The sequence below is a fragment of the Colletotrichum karsti genome (assembly GCF_011947395.1).
Source record: "Colletotrichum karsti strain CkLH20 chromosome Unknown Scaffold50, whole genome shotgun sequence".
NCBI lineage: Eukaryota > Fungi > Ascomycota > Sordariomycetes > Glomerellales > Glomerellaceae > Colletotrichum > Colletotrichum karsti.
The window spans coordinates 210358-236345 of record NW_024065950.1 but is presented as its reverse complement, the minus strand read 5'-3'; the positions used below and the strand labels follow the sequence as shown (position 1 = coordinate 236345).

The following is a 25988-nucleotide window of genomic DNA, read 5'->3' as shown; positions in this document are numbered from 1 at the left end:
ATTAGGACTAGTTGGAATTCTTGATTCCACCGCCAGGCTTGACGACAAGACATGTCTTTCCGCCGTCATTCAATCTCCTCCACCAGACCCGGTCCAACTGCCGGAGCACCACCCCACATCATCGACCCATCGAGCCACCGCTCGCTGGCCCACGACCCCAAGTTCGGGAACGCCGGCGCCTCATCCTTCGTCTCGTCGGTTCTCCACCGATTTTCGTAGCAGTTGTCCTCCACGGGGAGCCGGGCGAAATAGACGATCCGCTCTTGCTCCGGTTGCCAGTCCATCGGCTCCGCGGGACCGCCGGCGCCGACGCTGTCCGCCCACGTCTCAATGACATCTCGTTGCTGGTCGAGAAGGGACAGAACATGGTGACGGAAGCGGTAGTTTTTGATGGCCGAATCGCCGTATGGCTCTTGTCTGCCCCGCGAAGTTTTGGTTTGTCTGGTGGGGATTTCCGGGACGTGGCGTCTGCGGGCGTTGGAGCCGTTGCTGTCCCGTTTGTAAGAGCGTTGAATTTCGTCTGCAGGCAGCGGGCTTGAAGGTGGCGTCGGGGGCATCGCGGAATCGCCGTCGTTATCCGCGCGAAGTTTGTAGCGGCGGTGTTTGTTATGCTTGCGCGGACGGAGTTGTTCGGCCGTATCTGGGATGACTCGCTTCTTGCTGCTACTGCGGTCTCTTCGGCCCCGAGAGTGGGAGTCGTCCTTTACGATGCGTCTATCCACGCTGAAGTCGGAATCTACGGCATCTTGTCTGTGCTTGGTTGAGCGGCGATTGGATTTATGTTTGCGAGGCATCGTGGCGTTGAGCTTGCGGCATATTCGAATTGAGAGGCTACCCCAGACAAGTTCAGGAGGTCAGAATACGACGTTGCTGGAAGTGGTCATTTTGTAGACTTTCAGTATTGGAACGTGAGTTAATTTGTGATGGTTCTGGCAGGGAGCCTCTTTGACCTCGACATAAAGATGGAAGAGACTGGTCACCAGCTGATCGTGGTGCCTTTAGACGACCCAAAGGCAAGGAATCGAAGAGAAGTCGAAGGCTGTTGTCTTGTTCTATTTGTGACTCTTTGCTGGTTGACGAGGCGTCACGATGGCAGATCGTGGAATCAAGTCTTTGCTGTTGGGCCTCAAACCAAGTTGGCTTTGTCCCAGGTTCATTCACTTTATTGGATGGCTTGCATCCTCAGAGTGTCCAACAGGTGTAATCTCGAGCCTCGAACGAGCCAGAAACAAGCCTGAGGACTAGACATCTCATGCTTGCGTTGTACATTGAAGAAGTGAGGTATTGGTGCCACCGCGTCCACTATACAGCCAGACCTCGAGTGTCGACGCAAAAAGAGCAAGGCGTCTCTACCATTCCTTCCCACTCCTTTCGGGGTCATACAATCCGACTAGGACAGTAAGACAGATGCTCTGCTATGTCTCAGTCAGTTGCAACTGCCTGGCTGTTCTTCTATTCTTCCAATGACGTGTGGGCTGTAGATGAAGAAGTCTGATCGCATATTTTGGTATCTCTTCGCCGTTGTGGTAAATTCAACATTCTTTGCCCGCAACACCACACAGCTCATTATTTCGATAGCCATGGTCCTCACCTATCGGGATTAGATCTGGAAAGGCAGACCCCCTTAGCCAAGAGCCTTATCCAGGCGGCAGTACAATGAAGTCGATGTTTTTCCCAGATTTCGCGTTGCCAGCGGACGAGCCGCAGTTCCTCCACAGCTTGTCTCCTGCGGCACCGCTACCTAGTCATTGTATTCTATGATTTGACAGCGGAATAAGTGTCGAATCGAGTAGGCGAGCCAAAAGACGAAACAGATCCTTGACCAATGGGGGTCCATTGAAGCTATAGGGGTGTTGTCCCGCCGCTCCCCATAGCGAGACGGATTTGGCCACTCTCACCAAGGTACTCGAGGAAAGACCGTCCAGGATTGGACGATTTCTCTCCTGATTCCCTCTGAGTCCAGAGAATTGATGCTTTAGAGGCCCAGCTGCCATCTTGTGCGTCAAAGCGTGGAACGTCCCGCTCTCTTGTTGCTTTCGGTGGCGCATCTTTCCTGTCAGCGCGAATGTTCATCCAGAATACCTTCCCAGATGATCAACCAGACGCTAGAGCTGTCATTCAATGGCGCGTGCATGTCTGACTTGACAAGAACTATCCACAGCTGCGAGCCAGACCTGCAAATGTTGGCGCTCTGCCATCGGTCAAATCGGAGAGCATCACCTCCTGCATATCCTCGAAGCCCCTTCCGAAAACAATCTTGTCGGCCGATGCACCGTCTTTCGAGCTCTAGACTCGGAGAGATCCCTTGTACGATTCCCCGATTTCTGGCAAGAGCGGCACATCGAGAGCAACCCGACTCCCCCACGAGTGTCTGGTCGAGGAGCACGAAACCATCCTTCACCAAGCCAGGGCAGCGTTGCAACAGCTAATGGAAATAACCTGACAAAAACGCACAGACAGACCCCGACAGGCAACAACTATCATCTTGTTGACTAGCAAGGGTGGTAGTCGGGGCTGGCCCCCTGTAACAGAAGGGCCAGGATGAAGATGATGGCGTTGAGAGGCTTTTTTGTTATCAGCACTCCAGATCATGATGCCACTGATTCTTGTTGGAGGTGAATGGGGCCAAGCCGCTAGACCATGTGCTTCTCCGCGTTCTGGCTGGTTCTTCGCGATGAGATGGGCTGTAGTGTGATTTATGCGCTCGCTAGCCTGGGGTTACGTATGATTAAGCCAAAAGCCAAGACCTATCCGAGATTTACGTTAGTAGCCAAACCATACCGGTGGCTACGCCCATAAGCTTGGCCAAGACGGCCTGCAGTCCATGAAACTGACACTTCCTCACCGAGGCATAAGGCCGACCGACGGTGCCAGAGATACTCGGTGTTGCAAGGCTGGACCAAAATGGATCGGGGTTGGTCGAGACTCTTTCTCCAGCCAAGACGAAGATGATGTTTTCTGACGCGTGCCAGTCACATAGCAATCCAAATGAGCTTACATCCGATTGGCGCCCGTTGAAAACCGTTGAACTCGCACTAGCTGGTCCTGGAATTCACATCCAGATCCGAGGCAGTAATGAGATTAAGTATGGCGCATGAATTTGATATAATGAGCACACGAAGACAAGAACATCGGCTCCTTTGCCTTACAGATGGACTCGTAGGGTAAGTTGGCTGGGTTGAAGAGACGGCGTGTTTTGGTTTGGAAAGCTTGTGGTTGCCGTTTCCAAGAAAAGAATCCACCATCCGGGAAATGACCCCACTTCCCCGCTCGGTCACCTCAGCTCCACCCAGCACGGGGGGTCGGGTGGATATTTGGAGTCCGTATCCACCAGGGGTTTCCTTCCATACTCAGCACAACAACAACTACCTGAATCCCTTGAGCTCGCCCTGCATGTCAAAATCTGCATGCTCACCCGGGATCGGCCTCTGTTATTCTGCCTCTCCGTCTTCCATCGAGAGCCCCGAGCTAATCAGAGCTCGCTCAATCAAGACCAACCTGAATTCTAGAGTTGCCCTGGCCACTTTTTCACGCGGCACAGCTTACGACTGAAATCATGGACCCTTCGCGTAGCTCGTCCAAACTTGAGGGAGGGCGTGAGGGCTTGATTCAGCCAGACAATTTTAGCCGTCAACAGGATGCACCATCCACGCCGGCGGTGGCTGCTCCGAGGACGCGGCACCCCAATACTTTAGGCACGGTCACAGCGCTGCCATCGTCTTGTGTCTCGTCCTATATTCCGACGAGAGACGACACTTCAGACGGCAAGAAGACGCCTCTTCCTTCAGCAGCGTCGACAATCTCCCGTTCGGCAACCCCTCAAGGCCCTTCGCGATAGTGGCGTCTCCACGTGGTCAAAATCGGCATCGTGCCGTCAGCCTGGCCAGGGGAGGGTTCGATGCGAGAATCAGTTGAGGGACTCGACTTACCGCGATGCTATTTCGGTTCCGGTGAAAGCAACGAGTTATCGTCAGCTCTGTGCCAGTCAATCACTGGCCCACCGTCGACTGTCGAAACTTAGTGGTCTGCCATCCGTGTTAGAGAGGTGCCTGGACGGACTTCAATGTGGTACCAGAACGTCGGATACGACGGTTTGATGCAGCTGGCTGCTAGCTGACGTTTACAGCCTGCCGTTTCTTCGTACCGGCTCGGTGCGATTTGCAGCCAAACGTTCCTTTCAACCGTCGATTTCAACCTCAGCTCACGACGAGCTTCAATCGAGATGAGAATGAGCATACCTAGACGGATTATCCGGTTGAGATTACCCTGCTAGCGCTGCTCCCTTCCAGAACACGAATCATCATGCTAGCTGTCTGCTCCCAAAGGCGAGGCACCTTGGCACCCAATTACCAGCACGCGATCCTTGTTCTTTTGTGGCTTGACAAGGGTTTCACTAAAACGATTGAAGTCGACGGTCCTCTCAGAATCGTTGGTGGCGGCGAGCTACGGAAAAGTCTGGCTTCGAGACAATCTGAAAGCTTCGCCTTCCGTTCCGTCACCGCCTTCACTACGACTCGCTTGTCCAAGTCCCGAGCATTGAAAGGCAATCATTGTGACTACAAAATACTACGGCAAGCTAGTATGCTAGCTGATAGGACAAACACGATAAATTGCGATCTGGATTGCATCTCAGGGGCACCCGACGGCCACGCGATGAAATTGAGAACGACAGGCTTTTTCGAGGATCGGATATTCCAACTCCAAATACGGCAGTGCAGCCACGTCGCCAACAAGAAGCAGATTCCAGGGGTGCCTTGCTCCCTCATGCCAGCTGTGGGAATTGACGGGGGCGACCCCGGCGACCCCAGGTTCGTCCGACCCCGCGCCAAGCTGGCTGTGTGGACTTACACGCCGTAAGCTAATTCCTCCGCTTAGCCTGTTCCAGCTACGATGACCGTCATCCTGGAGAGGACAAGGCGACCACAGCCAATCTCCAGCTTACCAGGTCTTTCGAAGGCCTCCTCCCGCTTTCCGTCCATCCCAGGTACCTAAGACACCTTGCTCCAACATGGAACAAGCTCTCGACACCATCCTAGCCAATCCAGCCATGTACCGCCCCTGCCACAAGCCAGCAAGCCATGCGACGGTCCAGGGCTTCCAGCGTCCCGTTTACTCAATGACTGGCTTTATTCTTTTTTCCTACATTTTGCCATCACTTCCCGACCCTCCTTGCCTCTGTTTCTCGCCTTCATATCATGTTGGTTCCTGGATTCGTCACGGTTTGGATCACATCCGCTTGCACACACTTGCAGCTCACCCCGGTCAGGAGCTTGCTCTCGAACGGGAAGTCGACTTACGTTGGCTTCTATACATTCCTTTTACGTCGCTGGAAGAGAAGGATACTTGAAGACTCGCAACCTGCCGCAGGTCAGCAACCCCCCGACGACAACTTCGGTCCGAACGTTTCTATCATTCATATAATCGACTCGGAATACGACCTCGATTCTCACGCTCGACACATACAAACGCCATGGATCAACCAGAGACGAAGGTGTCCCTGGACAAAGGGGATCTCGACCTCCTCAGTATCATCGAACGGACTTGTTCGGTGTTTTCACTACTAGGATGCGTCTTCATTATCGTCACGTTTTGCTCATCGAGAGCGTTTCACAAACCCATCAATCGGCTCGTCTTTTTTGCATCCTTCGGCAATATGATGACCAACGTTGGAACTTTGATGGCAAGGTCGTACATTGAGTCACCGGCGTCTCCCGGCTGTCAGCTCCAGGCGTTTCTTATTCAAATGTCAGTATACCTCCTGCTTCACTTCATCGAACATTGCTGACCAGCACAGGTTCATGCCGGCTGATGCGTTCTGGACGCTCACCATGGCCATCAACGTCTATCTGACGTTCTACTTCAAGTTCGACGCCGAGAGGCTTCGCAAGATGGAGATCCCGTATCTTATCTGCTGCTACGGCATTCCCTTTGTGCCGGCACTTACCTATGTCTTTGTTACCAACGGCAAAGGTCAAAGAGTTTATGGAAATGCGACTCTGTGGTGTTGGGTAACGCCGGATTGGGAAATCTGGCGCATTCTGACATTCTATGGGCCTGTTTGGTAGGTGCTTAGTCCAGCCACGCGACACCCACTAACATTTGCAGGATCGCGATCTTGATCACTTTCTTTATCTACATTCGGGCTGGGCGCGAGATCTACCAGAAGCGCAAGCAGCTCCGCGACTTCAGTTCTTCCGACCCCGACCAGCTCAACTCCTTCCATGATGCTCTCACTTCGATGAAGACAACGGAGGTCTACGTAACATCAGAAACGATCGACCAACCGAGCGGCTCCATCGGCATGGCCTCCATGACGAGACGAGGATCTGAAGCCGGACCGAAACCACGTATTCCTGACGCCGCCTACTCTGTCAGCATCTCTGCCAACCGTTACGATCGCCATGATGCGCAGGTCGAGGCTGCACTCCCGGCTGAGCCCGTGGCTGCTGAAGCTGTCACCAACCAGCGTCCAATGAACTCAGCACGCCGACGCAACTACGAGCTCAACAACGCTGCATGGTCGTATACCAAATGTTCCATCCTATTTTTCACCGTCATTCTCATCACCTGGGTTCCGTCGAGCGCCAACCGTGTTTACTCAGTCATCCACGCCAAGGAGTCGTCGACCCCTCTGGCTTTCATGAGCGCTTTCGTTCTCCCTCTTCAGGGCTTCTGGAACGCTCTCATCTACGTGGTAACGTCGTGGAAGGCTTGCAAGACACTCTGGACTGACATCCGGTATGCGTCACGACGGCCGGACGTTACGGACCTCGTTGGAAGCTTTCGACATAGCGACCAGTTCAGGATTCCGAGCCATCCGCGCAGGAACAAGAACTTCGAGAGCGAGAGCATCACGGAACTTACAAGTAGCCGACCGAGCTCAAACGACCAGCCTTCACGGGCATGATGCACTTGTTGATACAAGTTTCTGTGGAAGATACCCGGCGCACAAGCAAGCGCCTTTGTTGCTATTGATTATTTTGGCGTATACCATTCTGCGATTACGGCTGGAGTTGGCGGTATCTGTCTCATCTGTTTGACTATATTTTGACCACGAAAACATCTACTACCATTTGTATACTGCAACCATGCTTTGAGTGATGTGCACTAGACTTGGCGCGTGAGGAGGCCAGACACGACAATTCCACGTGTGGGCGTCGAGCAGGCCGTGTTCCTGCTTTTTCTAACGGCTCGTTCCTCCCGAAACTCTAACTCTGCTGATTTTCATCTCGCCTCATCTGCAGCGGGCAGTGCTAACCAGTCATCACGTCAAGCATAGCGCCATGATCGGCGAAGAACGGTCTGCGGGCAGTGTTCTAGAGAAGGTGAAGCGGCGGCGGGCTGACGGTAAGAGACGGCATATTCGCACAAGCAAACAAACCAATTGTTCTTCGTCAAGACTGCCGACCGCTCTGCAAGGACGCGTCCGCCGGCCGTTCCGTTCTGTGTCACAGGGTGTTCTGCCGTGCCGTTTTGCTGCCGCCAGGAGGATTTTTTGGCCTGATTTCCAGCAGACTGAAAGGTTCGAACAATGCAATGTCGACATGCAGGGCGGATGCGTCTGGCGAGGTCGCCCCCTATTCCCCGGACATGGGTCCGTTGCAGGGCATCACCATCCACTTTCCAATCCAGCGGTAGGGAGGATTGTGAACCTGGGAGTCGGCCTGCAGCTTTTCCGGGGTCACTACTCCGCAGCTATTCCCAACGAGAGCTCACCTTCTGGTTTGCGCCTTGGCTTCAGGGTGCAGCATCCGCAAGCTTCTTTTTGCAGCTGCGAGTCATGAACCACTTTGCGAAGCTTGTTCTATCCCTCAAGCGTCAACTAGATAGACACGATCAACGAAATTGGGTCCGCTCAAGAGAATGACAGGCTCCGAAATCCCATCCTTCTGCCGTTACAGTATTCGCTCGAGCCGTGTGCGTGCGAACGGATTCAGCAAGGAAATAATGACACAATCCGAAGATCTCTGCCAAAGCGAGAACGAGAATCGCTCCTTCCCAACACGAGAACAAAGCACGCGGCCATGGATGGGAATAACAAGAGACCTACTTGCCCCAGCCGATCCGTTTCACCAGGCCAAAAAAAAAAAAAAACGTTGCTTTTGCCGCGTTGCGTCAGCGACGGATATTCGGCCTGCGATCCCAGCCTGAGCAGCCGTGCCGCACTCAACTTTCAAGAATTCATTTCTTCCTTTTTTTTTCTTCCGTCTCTTGTCATCTAAATTACCTTGCTCAGATCAGAACGACCAACAAATCTGATTGATGTACGGCGCTGACTCGCTCGACAATCTAGACTGCGTCCGTCTCAAAACCCCCAAAAGAACCTTTCTTTTCCCCCTGCCTGGTTAAATTGCCTTGGTCAATGGTCTGCGGCACAGCAGCTGTCAGACGCCCATCACCAGTTCGGGTCCCGATTGCAAAAAGGAATCCCAAATATGGAGTACGGCAGAAGTTCCTGCTGAGGTCGCGCGATGTAACCCGTTCACCAACCAACCGACAATTTGTGGTAGGCTTAGTGATGCGTCCATCTACACCCGCGTGACCCGTCAGTGTTGGAGGGTTTTCAATACTCACATCAATGCTGAATTTCTCAACTGCTCAAGATATGTGTGCCCGTGGTTCTCTGGTCGTCATATTCATGTTTCTGTAAACTGTACGGATATGTAGCGGCTTATTTGACCGAGCTGACTCTATGTTCTCGGCTCTGGCCGTCGTCGTCTCACTTATTCATCCGCCTCACGGCGCTCTCGATAACACGCGGTTTCCTGAACCCACCAAACAACCCGAGCTGGCGGCACAGAACATAGCATTCGGTTGGTTGACTGAGCCGTTGGTAGTCCTTTCCGATCCCCAGCCTCCCGATTCTTCCTCCCAAAACGGCCGGCGTCCATTCGCGGTGTCTCTGCCCGGTTTTCCCGAACGCCACTCCGCAAGCCTCCCCCGTGTCTTGAGGGTCTTCTCGGCGGCCAAGTCGCTTTGGCCCTGTGAAGCACACATGGCTTCTGGAATGGACCGTCGACTACGTACACCGCAAGTCAAAGCGCTGCGAAGTGGCCCAGATGTCGCCCTTGTCTCTCCGTGTGTTTTGCTCCTGTTTCGCGGCTCCTTCACCCCTTAACCACAGTCTTCCGAACAATGATGGTTTGGCTCGGTACCGAGAAATTCTCCCATTGTGTGCCCCAACCGCGGGTGCATACCCAAGTACCAAAATGAAGCTGCTCCTCGCCAACGCCGTTGAACGAGGTAATTTTTACCCGAGGTCGCAGTCGCACTGCTTCCTGCCCGCTTGGGCCGCATCACTGCATTTCATGACACCTGTCACCGCCGATACCTGCCGGCGCCCTCATCTCATCATGGCCTCATCATGGCTCGCCGGATTAGCAGCAATAACCGTCCCAGGCTCTCGTCTGCTACCTACGACGGAGGTCATCGTGATGGGGCTGTGGGGAGAGGTGGATCGCGCGGGGATGCAGGGGTATCGAATGGAACACTGGACCATTGACGTGGAGTTCACGATGTCGGGATCCCATGGTGAGAATGGCAAGGTCAGCCCGGGCGAACGACCGAATGATCCGAATTTTCCGGAAACATGATAGAACCTTATTTACATGTCTACGTCCGGGCTAATTGAACGGCAGCGCACTATTCGACATTTCTGTGCTAAGACAGCTTCAGCCATTCCAACAGTTCATTCCAAAGGTAAAGTAGCTCAGTCCTGTAAACCTGTAACCCTGCCGACAGTCCCCAAGAAACTTGATAAATGGGAGTACAACAGCAAACATGGATTCCCACCAAGTCCTGGTGGATGTACCAACCTCGGCACAGGGCGAAGCAAGTGACTCGCAGCCATCTGGGGTATTGTGAAAGAAATTTGGCCTCCCAACGCCATATCAGAAAACATCCGCTCTTCCTCCCGACTCAAACACGTCTGTTCAGACATCACGCCTCTTTGACTGCCTCGATGATACTGTACTCCCATGACGTCTTAAGCTGGTCGCACTCGTCGACGATTTCGTCGTGTTCCCACCACCACTTGTCGGCGGTGATGTACTGTCCCCATACTTCTTTCCAGAGCATCCTGCCGACAAGACTGCGGAGCTCCTGCTTAATGGCTCTCTCCGCAAGTTGTTCGTCGTCAGTCGTGGCGGTATCTGGTTTGTCGGTGGGCGGTATGGCGAAGAACTTCACTGTGGTGATGGTACTGCCTTCAGCACGGAGGGAAGCGTCTGCCATCCAGAGGGGGAAGAGTTTGCTCGGATTCATGCAGCGAAAGTTCTTTTCCAGGTTGAAGACAAGGTTGTCTTCAATCCAACTACGCATGAGGGGTCCCAAGGTGGTTGTGACGGGAAGAGGGTCGATTAGGGTGAGGTGAAAGGTGCCACCGGGCGAGAGACACCTGTGGACATTCTTGAGAAGACCAGGTACCTCCGGGGATGGTACTAGCGCCGGGAGGCCGAGGGAGTAGACGGCCCCGAAGAGTGACGGGGCCACGGGAAACGCCGACGGCGAGATTGCCGGCACGCGAATCGGGTGAATGTTGGGGAAGAGAGTGTGCGACAGCGGAGAAGACGAAAGATGGTAGACCTTCTTGCTGCAGTGGAGAGCCGCCAAGTATGAGGTGGTTGCTTAGGGACGTTAGCCAGACATTGCGAATCGAGGGAGCCTACACTCACCTTGTGTCTCGTAAAGAGCCAGTACCTTCCGCGCCTTGGACGGCGTGATCTTATTGGGGGCATTCTTGGTGTTGGTCGCTTCCATTGGCCTGTCCATGTTGTGTAAGGACGACAGCATCCACCGTTTCTTTTCCATTTCCAACTCTTTGTAGAGACTAGCGTCGCTTGTGTCGCCCCAAACCTCCTTCAAGCGCAGCAGGCGAATGCTCGTACTGGCAGCGGCCATCCGTCTCACCTCGCGCTGCATCCCGTTAAGATCCATCGACATGGAGAGTCCAGACTCGGGCTCTGGTGTTTCCTCAATGACATCCTCGACCATGGGGGTCCGGACTTCCGGGGGAGGACCACAGTCCCAGGCATCGGGCGGCTTCCAGGCGTCTGGATTATTGGGTTTGAAGGCTGTAGTCCACGATGGCTTCCGTCGAAGGGAGTGCCTTGGCATTGGCTGTCCTGGGAACAAATTGACAGGCGTGTCTATGATAAAAGGTGTTTGAGGTCTGGGTTGTTAGCGAGGTTCTTGACGGAGATGGGATGACTTACTCAATGGCCGGAGATCGAGGTGGCGTCGGAGGCTCCTCCTTGACCGGTTCGGCCGTGATAGTGACATGCGACACCATGCCAGCCGAGTCGTTGTCGGCGGTTCGTGGCAAGATGGTCACCTCGGTGCTTTTGGTGATGTATGAGGTGGGTCCAAGGGTCTGCACATAGTGGGATGCTCTGGCGGCGGCTGTCGACTCGGCTACCGAAGTGTTGCAGGGCGAAGACGGAATTGCTAGTGAATTATCGGTCCATCTCGAGACATCGGTCCATTTTGAGTTGTCTGTCCACTTGGAGAATACAGAGTCTATGAAACCTGGCATCAGTGAGCTGTGGCATGGTTGAAGATGGAGCGCCAATTACCTCGATTGGAACTCGGAGAACCCAATGAGTCTTCGATGAAGTTTTCCGGCACGAAGGTGCGATCGACCGTTGTCTCAGTGGTGACGGGGCTGCAGGGGAGTTCCGCTGGGGGTGGCTCCGATGCTGCGGATAACAGCGATCCTCTGAATGTGCTGTCGATGCTTGGGGCCTTGAGAGCCGACGATTTGGTGGAGGGGGCGAGTGTCCTCTTAAGACTCTTGGATCCAAAGAAACTGAACGGCTTGTTATCTGAAGATGAAGAACTTCGAGTAGACATGGAGCTTCTAGCTGCGCGTGTCTTGTCTTTTTGCTCTCTCTCGGTGGCCTTGCGTTCGCGATGTTCTTTCCTCGACTCCCTATCGGGATCAGTCCAGACGACCTCCCACATGATGGGCAGTCGGTTCCGGGACGGTGCTGGTGACAAAATGGAATTCAAGGGCCGTGGCAATGCTGGTTATAAGCGGACCAGCGGAAAAATGGAAGCTCGAATCTGCAGGCGACAAGCGGTCGAACGTCTCATGCCCGATATCCGAATGTCGGAAAAAACGGTGTACGGTGGTTGGACCCCGTGAAGGACCGAGGAAGTCGTTCGTCCGAATATTGCGGTGGAAGCGGGTGAGGATGAAAATAAAATATAGTTACAGTCGGCGGTAGGAAGTCGCAGGTTGGAAGGTAAAACAGCCGTGATGCCCGGGAGCCCGAATCATCGAGGGCCTGCAAAGGTAGAACGAGACGATGCAAGAAACCGAGGTGATGATAGCCGCGAAGAAAAGTAACGATAGGGAAGTTATTGTCGGCCGGATTTCGTAATGGAGGATAGGAAAGTGGTGTTGATAGAAAGGTTAAAGAAGCAGGCGCGACAGCCTAGGAGACAGGAGCTGCGTGGGAAAAAACGCCGCTAGTGTGTCAGAGGAGACACGAGCCCGCACCACCTCAGTCAAGGCAAAACTCAAGGTGATGTGGGAAATAGCTGACAGGAATAGCATTTGACAGCTTGACGTGCGGCTGTCGTTCCTGCCGCTGCTGCTGCTGCTGCTGCTCCTGTCGCCGTGGTTCTGGCAGCTGCACACGATAATGCAGCGCGTCGCCGTGCTCTGGTTTGTGTACTCGTGTCAACTGGCAACCTACCTCCAACCGTCGGACCAGCCTGAGTACCAGAGGGGAGAGAAACGGGAGACGGGGACGTCGCTCCTACGAAAAAGGCATTCGTACAAATAATGGACGTACGTTGCAGTCTCCAAAGCAAGGCCGCCGGCAACATTGTGTGATCGTGCGCGCTCCCCCTGATTATGTACGGTGTCATGGCCGGGTTACCAAGCCGACCCGGTGCAGATCCAGCTCCATCATCAATTTGTGCTCCCCGTCTCGCCATATATCGAATTGGGACTAACATACGCATACTGCACACTGCCCTGCACACTGCTGCCCCCTCGCCGACAACCCATGCAGTCATCTGAGATTTTGTGGCGTTCGGCCGGCCATGTCCCTGGACGCCCGTCCATCTGGAACATCATCATTGGGTCCTCATCGCCCAATGTTTTTCATTGTCTCAATCCGTCTACTCTGTATTGCTTATTCCTCATCGACTGCCTAAGCCAGGACGACGATGGGACGGGACCTACACCAGCAACATGATAGCCGGCCTTGGTCGCAACTGTGCGCCCGGACTGTTGCACCGAGCACAGCAGCCCGAGTGTGGAAGCCGGCAGATGTTGATGCCGGTGCCGATGGCATTCATATTGGTCTGAGATGTTGGTCGACGTTTTTAATTGGATTTGCTTCTTCATAATACCATGCCCCACTGGTCCGCCGAGTCCTTTCATTGTCATCATCGTGGAGTTGCCTCCTGAATCCCAATGCCCTTGGCAGACCTGGACCTGGCACGCAGATTCTTGGCTGACAATGTGCCATGTGGATTTATGACCGGCGCATCGGAAGCTTGGAGCAAAAAAGGCCGGCGTGCATCTGGCTCGCCGACCACATGGCAGCGTGAGGTGAGCTCGGATGATGCCACTGGGCTGTGACTATCGAGGAATCCGCTCCAGCTGTGAGCGACCTAGCCGTCTTGTTGGTACCCGGCTCGGCTGTTGCATGGAACGCCTGTCTAGCGCTCCAGAGCTGAACCGAGATATGTCATTGAGCAGAGGATGCATGTTTGCTCCGTTTTTTCAGCCTGTCATCGCACCACTCCAGACAGCTGCAAGCTGCCTCCTCTTCCCATTGTGCCCCATCGATTTGTTCACACCGTCGTACCGAATTTCCTGACAGGTGCGTTTCCCCCGGGTGTCGAGGATGGATTCGATATCGTCGGTCCCAACTGACTGTTTCGCGGGAAGGAGCCGTGGCTATCGCCGTCGCCGTTGCCCAGGCGGATGCTCAGTATCCGCTCGGCGGTCTCGGGGCAGACTCCACGTCCAGACTCGACCGAGAAGGCGACAGACGTGGTGGCGCAGTGAGGCTAGCTGGAAGGGTGTAGAGATGCATCGTCGCTGTCCAATGCCAGTGGCCGAGTGAGATGGAGTGAGAAGCAGGTCAAGAAGGCAGCCAGGATCTCGTCGACGCGGCTAAGCGAGTGGGCGGTGGATCTGCAGGGTGGACGGCAATCTAGCGCAGGGCTCCCCCCTTGAGGCTTCAGGGGTCAGAACCACTTTAAGAGGGTCAAGAGAGCCGTGAATGGTCAGGTTTCAATATCCCACAGGACTGGCACCGCTAATGGGCCCGTGTCAGGGGATTACGGAGCATGTTCTAGCGGCCCAGAAGGTCCCTAGCCAGTCACAACTCAGCGATGCATCGTTCGGCCAAGCCCTGCAAGCCCACCTACGGAGACCTCCCAGCTCAGGTAAGCCGCAGAGTGATCAATGCCACCTCGTTCAATGGCGCAGGGCAATTTTTTGCGGCTGACCTAACCCGTTTCAGCAAGTTTGCTGTCAACGACAATAGAAAAGCAAACATGATGCCCGTTTCTTTTTTACAACAAAGCTCAACAGCTCTGTGTCCTTTATCCGCGGGAGATGCGCCTTTCTAGTTCAAGAAAACGATGCCGCGAAAATGCGACATCCGACGTCTAGCCGAACGCCCTGGCTGACGCCGACAGTTGGCAACGGCGCCAAACATCCATCAATCAACGCCAGCACCACTGCGTCGGCTCATTCATCTCATGCTAACAAAGGTGACAACCACGTGGAGCGGACCGGAGCCGTCAAACTCTGGCCACTACAGAAGCCCATCCCAAAAACGAGGAAGGGAGCGAGAGTGGTTTATGTATGCGTAGCAGTGCATGAACAGGTGCGACATATATGTCTTGAGGGCTCGCGACGAGACTGGCCGATGACGGACAGCTGTAGGACAGGCAAGGTCAGCCGTGAGCAAACACCAAGAGGGGCTGACGCAGAAAAAGGAGGGAATTGTCACAAGCCCAATCTCGGTAGGCGACAAATTTCCCGCATATGATGCAGAGTACCGTTGGTCGACCTTGGCGGTCCTATCAAGGAGCTTCGAGACATGTCTCGCTTGTGCTGTCCAACACCAGCCGGCAGCCCGCATGAAATTGGTCTTCCATCTTTGAAGTTTGGTCTTTGGTCTTTGGTCATTGTATGCCGCTATTGTTTGGTCGAGGAAGCACCATGCTGACCGAAGGACTTGGACCTCATCCTTTGGGTTCGTCATGAGGACTCGTCAGATTGGTGTAATGAGTCGATGTGAAGGTATCGCGAAATCACCACATTTCAATTTGAGCATGTGGTTCGAATTAGCGATCCCGATGCCATGTTCGGATGATGGCTCGTCCGTAGCGTCGGCAGCTCGAGCGTTCCATGCTGCTGATCAGTTCAATGTGATCTGCCCGAGCCGATGGCTGAAGAAGAAGGTTTGGAGGCGTCGCGCACAGATGGACTTCGTCCAGAATCGACATGTCGTCTTGATATCGTCTCTTCTAGCGTCTGACATCTCGTACGAGAGGGAGATTCTAAGGTCGTGGCGTTCGTTGGAGTTGTAGTCTGTGGAATGGTTAGGACAACAATAATCAGTCATGGGATTCGAGTCGACCTTTCCTACGTAAGGTAGTTTGTGATGGTGTTGTCGCCGCTCCTGCCTTCTTCGTTCCATAGAAGGTAGATATGCAAACCCGTTTTGGCAGTGGCGTTGGAAGTGGCCCCGGCAATGTCGCCTTCCTTTGACGGCAACCAGCTTAGGTTGGCTCCCAAACTCTCCCTACCGTCTTTCCCGAGTCAATGACGGCTAGGGTAAATAAGCTAATGGAATCATCCTGAGGAAAGTTGCCATTGGAAGAGAGTGACGGGAGGTGCCTGCCAAAAGGTAGGTGGACAGCTGCGTAAGGTAGCGTCGGCCTGGACCACCTCACAGCTCCTGCCTCTGTGCCTCTCTCCCGCCCTGTCTCCACCTCCACGCGGCATTGGCGCTGCATGGGAAAAGAAAGACTAACACACCTTCTTTCACCGGCCTTGTTGCTCATTGCTCATTGCCCAGGGGATCGCCAATAAACGAAGCAAGGATATATCTTCTCTTGCCACTTTTCGCCCCTTCCCGCTCACTCCATCAACGCTCCTTTTTTTTTCTTTTCAACGGTGCAGCTGCCCAGAGAGTCAACACCCGCAGCAGCCTGCCTCTACTTGACCTGACCTGACCTGGCCTGGCCTGACCAGCAGATCGATCTCCAAGAGGCGGGAATCGCAGCCAACCACTCTTTTCCACTTGGATTGCGACTGCTGCCTCTTCTTTCTTTTACCCTCGTACAGATTCGAGACATCTCAACCTTGTTCTGTACAGAGACCTGTGTCACCACCTCCTCTTCTCTTCCTCAACGAGTCGCTCCGGCTGCAAGCCCACCGACTCTCCTTCTTCCACCATGAGCAGCATGTCGACACACTCCAACATGGAGCGCCTGGAAGTCGACCCGTCCGTCAGGTCCTCCAACAGTCGTGGCCGCGTCCGTACCAAGTTTCGAGCCATGTGGAAGGCAGTCCATCGTTTCGACAGGACGATATCGTCGTCTACCTTTGGACGCATTTTTCGCCTGGAGGGGAGCGGTCATGTACGTTGTCCTCATCTCCCTCGCTCGACATGCCCATACTGACCCCGGCAGCCTAAGGAGATTCCTGACTCCTCGTTCCTGCGCGAGATTCGCGCTGGAGCCACCACTTTCGCGACCATGGCCTACATTATCGCCGTTAATGTACGTGGTGCTGCTTTCCATGCGGCAGGCCATTGCTGACTCTTCAGGCCATTATTCTCTCGCAGACCGGCGGTAATTGCGAATGCAACTTGGACAACAAGATGGAATGCGACCAGATCGCCAGTTACAAGGCTTGCAAGGAGGGTAAGTGCTCCAACCTATTCTCAGGATTCGACTAATGCCTCCAGCTGTCCGACTCGATCTCATCACCGCAACTGCTGCCATCGCGGGCCTCGCCAGCTTCGTATTTGGCTTCTTCACCAACTTACCCGTCGCCTTGGCGTAAGTGCCCCTGCATGCATGCAGAGCCTGGCTAACAAACACAGTCCTGGTATGGGCCTCAACGCCTACTTCGCTTTCCAAGTCGTCGGCCCCAACGGCTCCGGCAACATCCCGTACCGAGTCGCTCTGACGGCCGTCTTTGTCGAGGGTCTCATCTTCATCTTCCTGGCCCTCACCGGAATGCGACAGTGGCTCGTGAAGCTCATCCCGGCCACCATCAAGACAGCCACTGGAGTTGGTATCGGCTTCTTCCTCACGGAGATTGGTCTCTCGTACTCGACCGGCATTGGCGCCATTACTGGAGGCTGGAAGGCAACCCCCCTCGCCATCGCCGGATGCCCCATCGAAATGATTGATCCCGACACCCAGATGTGTACGGGCGGTCTGATGTCTAGTCCGAAGGTAAGCATCTGTTCGTCTCAATGATCGGGTCTCGCTGACAATCGCAGATGTGGACTGCGATATTTGCCGGCGGTGTCGTGACTGCGTACCTCATGTCCTTCCGTGTCAAGTATGCCCTCATCATTGGCATCTCTCTCGTTTCTATCCTCTCGTGGCCGTAAGTCTCTCGCCTCAAAGTCCAAACCTCGCTGACCCCTCAGTCGCAATACCTCCATTACGTATTTCCCCTACACCCCGGAGGGTGAGGCGCGGTTCAACTTTTTCAAGAACGTGGTCTCGTTCCATCCCATCCAGAAGACTCTCAACGCTCTTGACTGGGACATTGCCAAGAACGGCTCGCAGTTCGCCCTCGCTCTCTTCACCTTTCTCTACGTTGACATCATCGATGCCACGGCCACTCTCTACTCCATGGTCCGCTTCTGCGGTGTTGTCGACCCCAAGGATGGCGACTTCCCGCGGTCTACTATCGCTTACTGCTGCGACGCTGCATGCATCTCTATCGGCTCCCTGTTCGGCTGCTCCCCCGTTACTGCCTTCATCGAAAGCGGCGCTGGTATCGCGGAGGGCGGTCGCACCGGTCTGACAGCGATGACTACCGGACTATGCTTTCTCATCTCCATCTTTTTCGCCCCCGTGTTCGCCTCTATTCCTCCTTGGGCAACCGGCTGTACACTTGTATTGGTCGGCTGCATGATGATTCGCCAAATCACTCAAATCAACTGGCGTTATATCGGCGACGTCCTACCCTCTTTTGTCGTAATGACATTCATCCCGTTCTCTTACAGTGTGGCCTATGGTCTGATTGCGTAAGTTCTCCTCGGTCTTGATCGTTCTGTGCTAACGAATCAGTGGCGTCTTCGTCTATACCGTCCTTAACGGACTGATTGCTCTGACTGTTTGGCTTTCCGGCGGCAGACTGGAGCCTCGGGAGTATGACATGAAGGAGTACTGGTCATGGAAGGGTTCTGGAAAGCAACCTTGGTTCGTCCGGGCCGTCCGCGCTCAAGCTTGCTTCGGCCATGCAGACGCTGATAGCAAGCGGTCGTTCAACATGCATGACCCTGATCATGAAAGCTCCTTCGGCCCTAGCTCACGCTTGGGTTCGTCGGACCAGAAGGAAGGTGTCGCAATGGTCACAATTCCACAGCGCGCCGTTACACCGCGCTCTGTGCACTGATTGATTTGTTCAGAGGTGGGGTTGTCTTTACTGCATAATAGTCATGACATTAGTTGTAGATAGCAATTTAAATGTTGAGGATAAAATCGTGCCCTGCTATCCATGCCATCAGGGGGGTCGTCTAGTCCAGCTGCTTCGGCAGATCTTTGACCCTAGTCCGCCCCACATGCCGCCTGGACGGGACCCACCAGAGCTTTACGTCAATTGTGCGCCTTGGAAGTGTTTGTCAACTTCCAGCCAACACGAGCTTCACCAATCGCCAAGATGAGTGGATGGAATACGAGTAAGGACACTCACCTGATACTTGAACCAACTGACTGACCTCCCCAGTCGAGTCCGATGCAGTACGTGACCAGCGTCCGACCTGACGACCCAGCTAACCGCCTAGGGTGTCTTCACCTACCTCCTCGAGAACCTAGGCGTCAAAGGCGTCCAGTTCGAGGAGCTCTTGACGCTCTCCCCCGATGAGCTCGCCCCTCTGCAACCCATCTACGGCATAATCTTCCTGTTCCGCTACCCCTCCGAAGGTCTGCCAGCACGGCCACAAGAATCCTACGACCGCGACGCTGCCGAACGCCTTTTCTTCGCCCAGCAGACGATCCAAAATGCGTGCGGCACGCAAGCACTCCTTAGCGTCGTTCTCAACAAGACGGATGAGGTCGAGATTGGGGACAAACTGTCCGAGTTTCGCGAGTTTACCATGGTGCTCCCTCCCGAGTTCCGCGGTGAGGCTCTCAGCAACTCGGAGCTGATCCGCGACGTCCACAACAGTTTCGCCAAGAGCAGCCCCTTCGTCGACGAGACGCAGAAGACGGGAGAGGCCGAGGACGCCTTCCACTTCATTGCGTACACCCCCATCGACGGTAAACTGTACGAGCTCGACGGCCTGCAGCCGGCCCCCATCTCTCACGGCGACTGCACCACCGACGAGTTCCCGACCAAGGTCACCCAGATCCTGCAGGACCGCGTCCTCACCTACGCCAGCTCCGAGATCCGCTTTAACGTTCTCGCCATGGTGCGCGACCCCCGCATCTCCGCCCGCGAGATCGGCGACGCCGAGACGCTCGAGCGCGAGAACGAGAAACGCCGTAACTGGCGCTTCGAGAACGCCCTGCGCAGACACAACTTTGTCGGCTTCGCGGGCGAGGTGCTCAAGGGCGTCGTCGCGCAGAAGGTGGAGGGCGGCGATGCTGCGTACGATGCTTGGATCAAGGAGGGCCTCGAGCGGAGGAAGCGGGACGAGGATGCCGTGAGGATTCGGCGCAAGATGGGCGGTGGGGGTGGTGAGGAGGATGAGGAGATGATGGGTTGAATGATACCAAGGGATATGATAACCTGAGCCTTACGAATATGGATCCGTGCCACGATCTTCAAGTGGCCATAGACTTGCCTCCCTCCCGATCCATGTCTGTGTCATCATGGTTTGGTTCTTCGTGACATTTTTGGTCTGCCCCCATCGTCAATCTTGTTATCATTCCGCGGCGTTGTCGTTGCTTTTATGCTTACCGTCGCTGTCATCACTATCGCCGCCCTCGTCGTTACTGTCCTCATCGTTGCTCTCATACCTTTCCCGCTATGTTTTACATACTCGCTAATTGTTTTCTATCCAAGAGTCCGTCAAGAGAAGGGAGCACATGTTCTTCAAGTCCTCCAAATGAAGCTGCTCGAACTCTGCAGGATGGTCCTGGACCGCACGCCGAACGCATCATTCTGTACAAGATGTTATGGAACTTTGACGGCCTCTTCGAGTATGACGCCAACAGGATCTGATCCATTGAAGCTTTCTGCTGGCGGGGAGGAGTTGTCGACGGTGCTTGCCTTGAGAATCGAAGCGAGCTTGAGAATACATGAAGGCGACGACAGGAACGGATGACGGCAAATTACTCTGACCTTGATACATAAGTTGGGCGATCAGAAGGTGGTAAGGTCGGTGGAGAGGGATGACGTGACGAGGCTAGTTGAGTTGCCGCGCCAGAAAAGACTTGATAGACATATTGACTGCATTTAATCATTGAGAACTTCGTCCGTTGACCGCGCACTTGCTCCAATTTTTATGCCATTATGATGTAGTTTCAATTGAATTATGACTGACAACGCTTTGAGAGTAGAACATAAATTCTCTACTGCGCTACGAATTTCGCATATTCCATCCTCAACCTAAAGGCTCAAACGCAGTCCAACCTTTAGTAACTTCTGCTAACCATAGGACCGGGAAATGTGTGAGTGAAACCTTTTGTCCTTCATCTCATTGGTGGAGCTTTTTCTTTTCTTTGTAATTCCACCTCTCTTCGTACAGAACATCGTAGTTGTTGAGGAAGGTTTGGCTGTCCCTGGTCATTGGGTCCACCGGTAACTCTCCCTGGAGCTTGGAATCCTGAGAGTAGTCGTACGTGAGCCAGAATTGTTTGTCTTTATCAGTGTATGCGTCCTTCCAAACTCGTTTCGAGAATTCCTTCGTCCAAGGATAGCCGATTGTCTGCTCCTCGCCTTCCCACAAATCCGCGTAGATAGCCCAGGGAGTTTTTGTCATAATCGGTGGCTTGTTTGCCCGGCGAAAGACAAGTATATAAAAAATCTCCCAAGACGTCAATGTTCCAACAAAATCGCAGTCATCGAACTTATGACGAGTTGTATTGCACAGTGGGCACCCGTAGATGTCGCCGAAGGGGCCTGGCCAGATGCAATCAATGAGAGCGTGACCTTGAGCTGAGCAGCTTCCGCAAATTACATGCGAATTTTCCTCATCTCTCGTGCAATAGAAGTATGGTACCATCGGGCGTCTCAACGGGTCTGGAGATTGCTTCAGAAGTCCTCGAAATGCTGACGGTACTGTATCTTTGAAGGTGCTTGAGCTGAGGTTGCCGATGGAGCTCTCAACTTGATCATCATTCTCGAGATCGTCTTTCGGTGTTTCGATTGCGCTTTCCCTAAATTGATGCTCAGATTAGGCACTGGAAAATGGGGAAGTAATCTTACATTTTGATGGATGCAACACGCATCTGACGAATTCTTCTCAGGTACTTCTGGAAATGCGAGCAAGACGACTGCCAGTCACACTCGCTCTTAGTACAGAAGTAATCGTGAGCGATGAAAAGTTCGGGCTCTTCCTGTTTAGCTACTGGGTAGCTTGCTTTTGCGTAGAGAAGGAACTATTCAAATCCGGGAGCCCCGATCTTCCAGTCGGGATTGGCGTAAGGAGCAGTCGACCCGGGATGCATGGCTATTCCTTGAGGATTGAAAAGACGGATACGGTCGTAACAGCTTTCGCCTTCGTTACGGAAGCGAACAGCAGCTATCAATGCATATCTGTAAGTCAGAAAGCTGTTGGTGTGCCCCCCCCGTCCTCTTGTAGACCGGTTCCAGAGTCTTCAAGTTGTCCCAGGCGTCTTGATCAGTGTCGCCTGGGATGTAATGAAGTCGGATGAAGTCAGGTCGTTGACTCGAGGGAAGATGGCTGGAATCAGACATTTCCATATTGGCCAACTTCTTCTCAACCTCTTCACTGAGGCTGAAAGGACATGAAGTAATGGGGCGTCTGATTTCGATGCAACTATTCGCTGCCATAGTTGTCGACAACTGCTTCTGTACGGCTGGTTCTGAAGCTGGGTCAATTCGATGTTGGAACAGTCGGTGTTCACGACGACTCCAGACTGTGGCAGCCATGGATTGATGATTGGCCAAGTTTTTGAAGGACCAGTCTTCGAAGGACCAGACGCGCAGGCTCGGAAGGAAAGCTTTCAGGATTGGATACTTCGCCTTGGCGTGATCTTTCTCTTTGCCCTCAACAAAATCTCTCCAGACATGGCGCATGATCTCGAACTCTTCTTCGTCTAATCTTTCCGGATGAAAAGGTCCTTTGCGTTGGGGCTCAAGAAAGCTGTTGATATGCCGGATGAGGACTGTAAGGCAGTCCAGCCCAGATGAGCGGTCGGCCTCCCATCCCGGCTTTTCGACACCTGGCCAACTTCCAAGAAGGGCGTCTTGTGCGTAGCAAGTAAAATGGAAACGGATGTCGATCAGCGAGCTTGAGTTCCGCGTCGTGACTTCCGACGGTGGCATGGTGATAGTCTGCTGCACGGGACGGGGAAAGTAATGACGTGTCTTGAACGGCCCGGGGTGTATGTGGTTGCTTGTATTTCTGCCAGCACATCAGTTGATAGCTGGAGAAATTCGATATTGGGTCAGATATCGCGTCTCGGAAGAAAAAGCATGCGCTGTGTGGGTTATGAAGGTTGTATGAAGAGATTTTCTCATTGTCGAGCGTGGTGCGGTTTGAGAAACAGAAAGAGACCGGTCAAGTTCTTTTACCGAGAAGATTTGCTTCGCCTATCCACGTTATGTCAGGCACGTATGTAGGTAGGAAGGTGCCTGGAGATTTGCGCCATCCCAACTTCTTCTTTGACATTCAATGTGACTCGATCACCTCGGTGGCACCGAGCTGTGAAAGAATCAGTACATTACGGACAGGACAGACAGAATATTGAGAAGCTGAGCTCTTGTAAAAGTAGTAAGACTACGTAACTTAATTTGGCTTTTGTAGTGGGCTGGCCTGTTATCATGTTCTTCACCTGAGATGCTCAGCAGCTCGAGTGAAGTATTAATGGATCCTTGGGTTGAAGCCTACACGACTTGCATGAATCAAGTGAGATGAACTTTTCCTTCCATTCTTCCCAATGAATGAATTCAGTTACATGAGTGAAACTGGAAAAAGATTAGAAACTCGCTTATCTGCGCGTTCGAGACTTCTTAGGTAGGTACCTACCTACCTACCTACCTTGGAGCGGGTGTTCAGAATGGTAAGCATACAAGGGAAGGCACAACCAGGGCGGCCTCCCTGGTCTTCTCAGCAAGATAGGTCGCTGGATTCTTCTGTTCCATTATTTGAGTTACAGGTGTGCCGCAGTAGCCGAGCGGTTAAATACAACTGGTATGAAAAAAACTCGTCGACAAGAGGACTACTCTTCTCAACTATTCGTAAGATTTGAGCCTCGTAAGTTCAAGTCTGAGCTTTTGCTATTTCCTCGGGGTTTTTATGCCTTTTTGTATTGAAAGTATTGCAATAGAAGTAAGAAGTATCGGAAAATAGAGAAGTTTGAGGCCAACCAGGCGAGTTGGAGGCAGGAGCTCATCTGAAATGATTGAAGGCGAAACACTTAATTATTGACGTTGTAGGTTATCGTCGTCTGTGGAAATAAGATTGAGCAGAAAGACCGCCAGGTACTTAAGAGTTCCTAGCATGAAACAGTCCGAGTATCGTGAAGCTTGAGAACCGAGCGAAGAATGCATCTTTAATGAAGTATACCTACCGTATCGTTCTCTCACCCTGGAATAATAGAGGTCTCCTGGTTTGCGTCCTATCAGCCGGCAATCAAGCCGCTCAATTAACTTGGGAAAAACTCATCTTTCACTTAGCTTAATTCACCCAAAGAGATTCGCCACGCGGTGTTAGAGCGTTGTGAATACCGTCATTAGGCGATGATGACCACATGGAAGAAGGTCTTAAAAATCTATAAATTATTACAAAAGTAACTGAAGAATAATGTTTTTGGCCTGCAAACTAATTTCATGACATCCTCAAGGGCCCCTCAATCATTCCGAAAATATGCTCTCCCAGGTGATTTCCTTCTCGTCCGCAGGCACCCGTTCAACCGATCTGTCCTTTGCGTTCTTACGGATCCCGCGCCCAACATAGCTGTCACCGGCTCTGTGGCGCTCGGTGCTGGCAGCAGACTTGTGACGCTCATTTGCCAGCGCAGGGCTCCGCAGCACAGTCTCCAGATCGCGCGTCGCGGGGTCCCGCGGGAGCGTGTGCTGAAGCTCCGAGTTGCGCGCGTAGTCGTACGCGTCCCAGGGACGACGGTGGACGTTTTCCGGCCTCTGGACGCGCCGCCCGAACTTCCACGACCACGGGAACCCGGCTTCGAGAAGGTCCCTGTAGTCCCGGTGCGCCGCCGTCCTGACGTGGTCGACCCAGGCCCGGGTCGTTCTGATGGCGGGCTTGTTCGCCCTGCGGAAGACGAGAATGTAACAGAGCTGCCTGTCTGTTAGTGACTTGTGGAGCCGGCATTCGTCCATGCAGTGCAGCTTCGTGTTGCACATGGGGCACCCGTATATTGACCCATCCTTGTCTGGCCAGATGCAGTCGATCAGAGTGTGGCCGATGAAGCCGCAGTTGCCGCAGATCACCGACGCGTTGTCGTAGTCTTCTGTCAGGTACTCGTTAAACTTGAGGAGCTTATGCGTTTTGGGATTCGGCTGTCTCTTGAGAAGATTATGGGGAGCTGGTTCATATCGACTCGGCGAAGCGTGGTTGGGCCTTCCTCGACTGCCACGGCTCCTTTGATCGGAGGAATATGAGTTTCGAGAGGCTGTACTGACCAGATTGCCGAGAGTGCTTGGTGCTTCCGTACTCCATCCGTGGTATTCACCCGCAGAGAGTGACTTCCTGGTGCTTGTCGTAGAATCCAGTGGGTTGCGCGGTCTGCTACGGCAATGGCTTTGGCCATCGTCGTCGGTCCTCGACAAGCTTCGAAGACGGGAAAGCCCCTTTGGGGCGTGAGAGGAGCTTTTGGCATCGTTTCCACTCACCGACGTCAGCAGCTCCGTCAAGTAGTCCAATTTGTGCGTTATCCGCACCGTTCCGATGCAGATGTAGTCGCTGCATCGAAGCTCTTCGATGGCGGAAATTGCGTCCACCACTTTTTCCCAATCTCCTCGGAAGGAATACCTGTCATCTGATAGGCGTTCGACCACAGCCTGAGTTTCGCGCTGGGGGGTTTTGCCAATTCCGTCACCGGCCGCCGGGACAGCTGAGCCCTCGGGTCGTCCGCATGTCGGGGATGCTACCCTCGCGCGCTTCTTCTCAGCTTCCGGGGACAGGGAGTGTTCTCTTTTGGAGGACATGTTTCTTGAAAAAGAGGTCAGACGAGAACGCATATGCGGATGAGATATTGACTTACCAGCGTGAACGTGAGAATTTATACACTCGCAAACACTAAGACGGCCAAAAAGGTTCTCACCAGCAAGGTTGATTATAATGTCGAGCGGGAGTCATCAAAACAGTTGAAATACCACATGCTTCCTTATTACAGGTACGTGCAAGTTGAGACTTCACATACGCATCCTTCCGTGTGAAGATTGACAGCCACATGACTAACTCTAACGATGCATGTTCGCATACACCTGCTTTCATGGACGAGTGACTCAACAGCAGAGACGAAACGAGGATAGGAAAATTATGAGCAAATGGCATCTTGTCACCCCTTCATCCAAGACGGTCCGAAAACTTAGAAGTAAACTTCAATTATGAGAACCACATCAGCGCCACAGAACCAATCAGGACAACCAAAGCAGTAGACGACGC

The 25988-nt window shown here is 53.4% G+C and overlaps 5 protein-coding genes across 5 annotated transcripts; 2 read left to right on the top strand and 3 right to left on the bottom strand.

Moving 5' to 3' along the window:
* Nucleotides 1-65: 65 nt before the first annotated feature.
* Nucleotides 66-794, bottom strand: CkaCkLH20_11712 (uncharacterized protein; the record flags this gene model as incomplete). Its single annotated transcript, XM_038894426.1, has 1 exon — nucleotides 66-794. One exon carries the CDS (start codon nucleotides 792-794, stop codon nucleotides 66-68), a length of 729 nt encoding a protein of 242 aa, XP_038740274.1.
* A 4859-nt stretch (nucleotides 795-5653) lies between these two features.
* On the top strand, nucleotides 5654-6907 carry CkaCkLH20_11711 (G-protein coupled receptor; the record flags this gene model as incomplete). The annotated part of the gene is made up of 4 exons (XM_038894425.1): nucleotides 5654-5745; nucleotides 5795-6061; nucleotides 6106-6738; nucleotides 6793-6907. The coding sequence occupies 4 exons, from the start codon at nucleotides 5654-5656 to the stop codon at nucleotides 6905-6907; spliced, it is 1107 nt and encodes a 368-aa protein (XP_038740273.1).
* A 3032-nt stretch (nucleotides 6908-9939) lies between these two features.
* Nucleotides 9940-11961, bottom strand: CkaCkLH20_11710 (uncharacterized protein; the record flags this gene model as incomplete). Its single annotated transcript, XM_038894424.1, has 4 exons — nucleotides 9940-10625; nucleotides 10674-11170; nucleotides 11214-11517; nucleotides 11574-11961. 4 exons carry the CDS (start codon nucleotides 11959-11961, stop codon nucleotides 9940-9942), a joined length of 1875 nt encoding a protein of 624 aa, XP_038740272.1.
* Nucleotides 11962-16437: 4476 nt separating this feature from the next.
* On the top strand, nucleotides 16438-19937 carry CkaCkLH20_11709 (permease; the record flags this gene model as incomplete). The annotated part of the gene is made up of 10 exons (XM_038894423.1): nucleotides 16438-16623; nucleotides 16675-16764; nucleotides 16812-16908; nucleotides 16953-17046; nucleotides 17091-17448; nucleotides 17496-17605; nucleotides 17649-18254; nucleotides 18298-18548; nucleotides 18956-18969; nucleotides 19014-19937. The coding sequence occupies 10 exons, from the start codon at nucleotides 16438-16440 to the stop codon at nucleotides 19935-19937; spliced, it is 2730 nt and encodes a 909-aa protein (XP_038740271.1).
* A 4277-nt stretch (nucleotides 19938-24214) lies between these two features.
* On the bottom strand, nucleotides 24215-25528 carry CkaCkLH20_11708 (uncharacterized protein; the record flags this gene model as incomplete). The annotated part of the gene is made up of 2 exons (XM_038894422.1): nucleotides 24215-24880; nucleotides 25214-25528. The coding sequence occupies 2 exons, from the start codon at nucleotides 25526-25528 to the stop codon at nucleotides 24215-24217; spliced, it is 981 nt and encodes a 326-aa protein (XP_038740270.1).
* Between the last annotated feature and the right edge of the window lie 460 nt (nucleotides 25529-25988).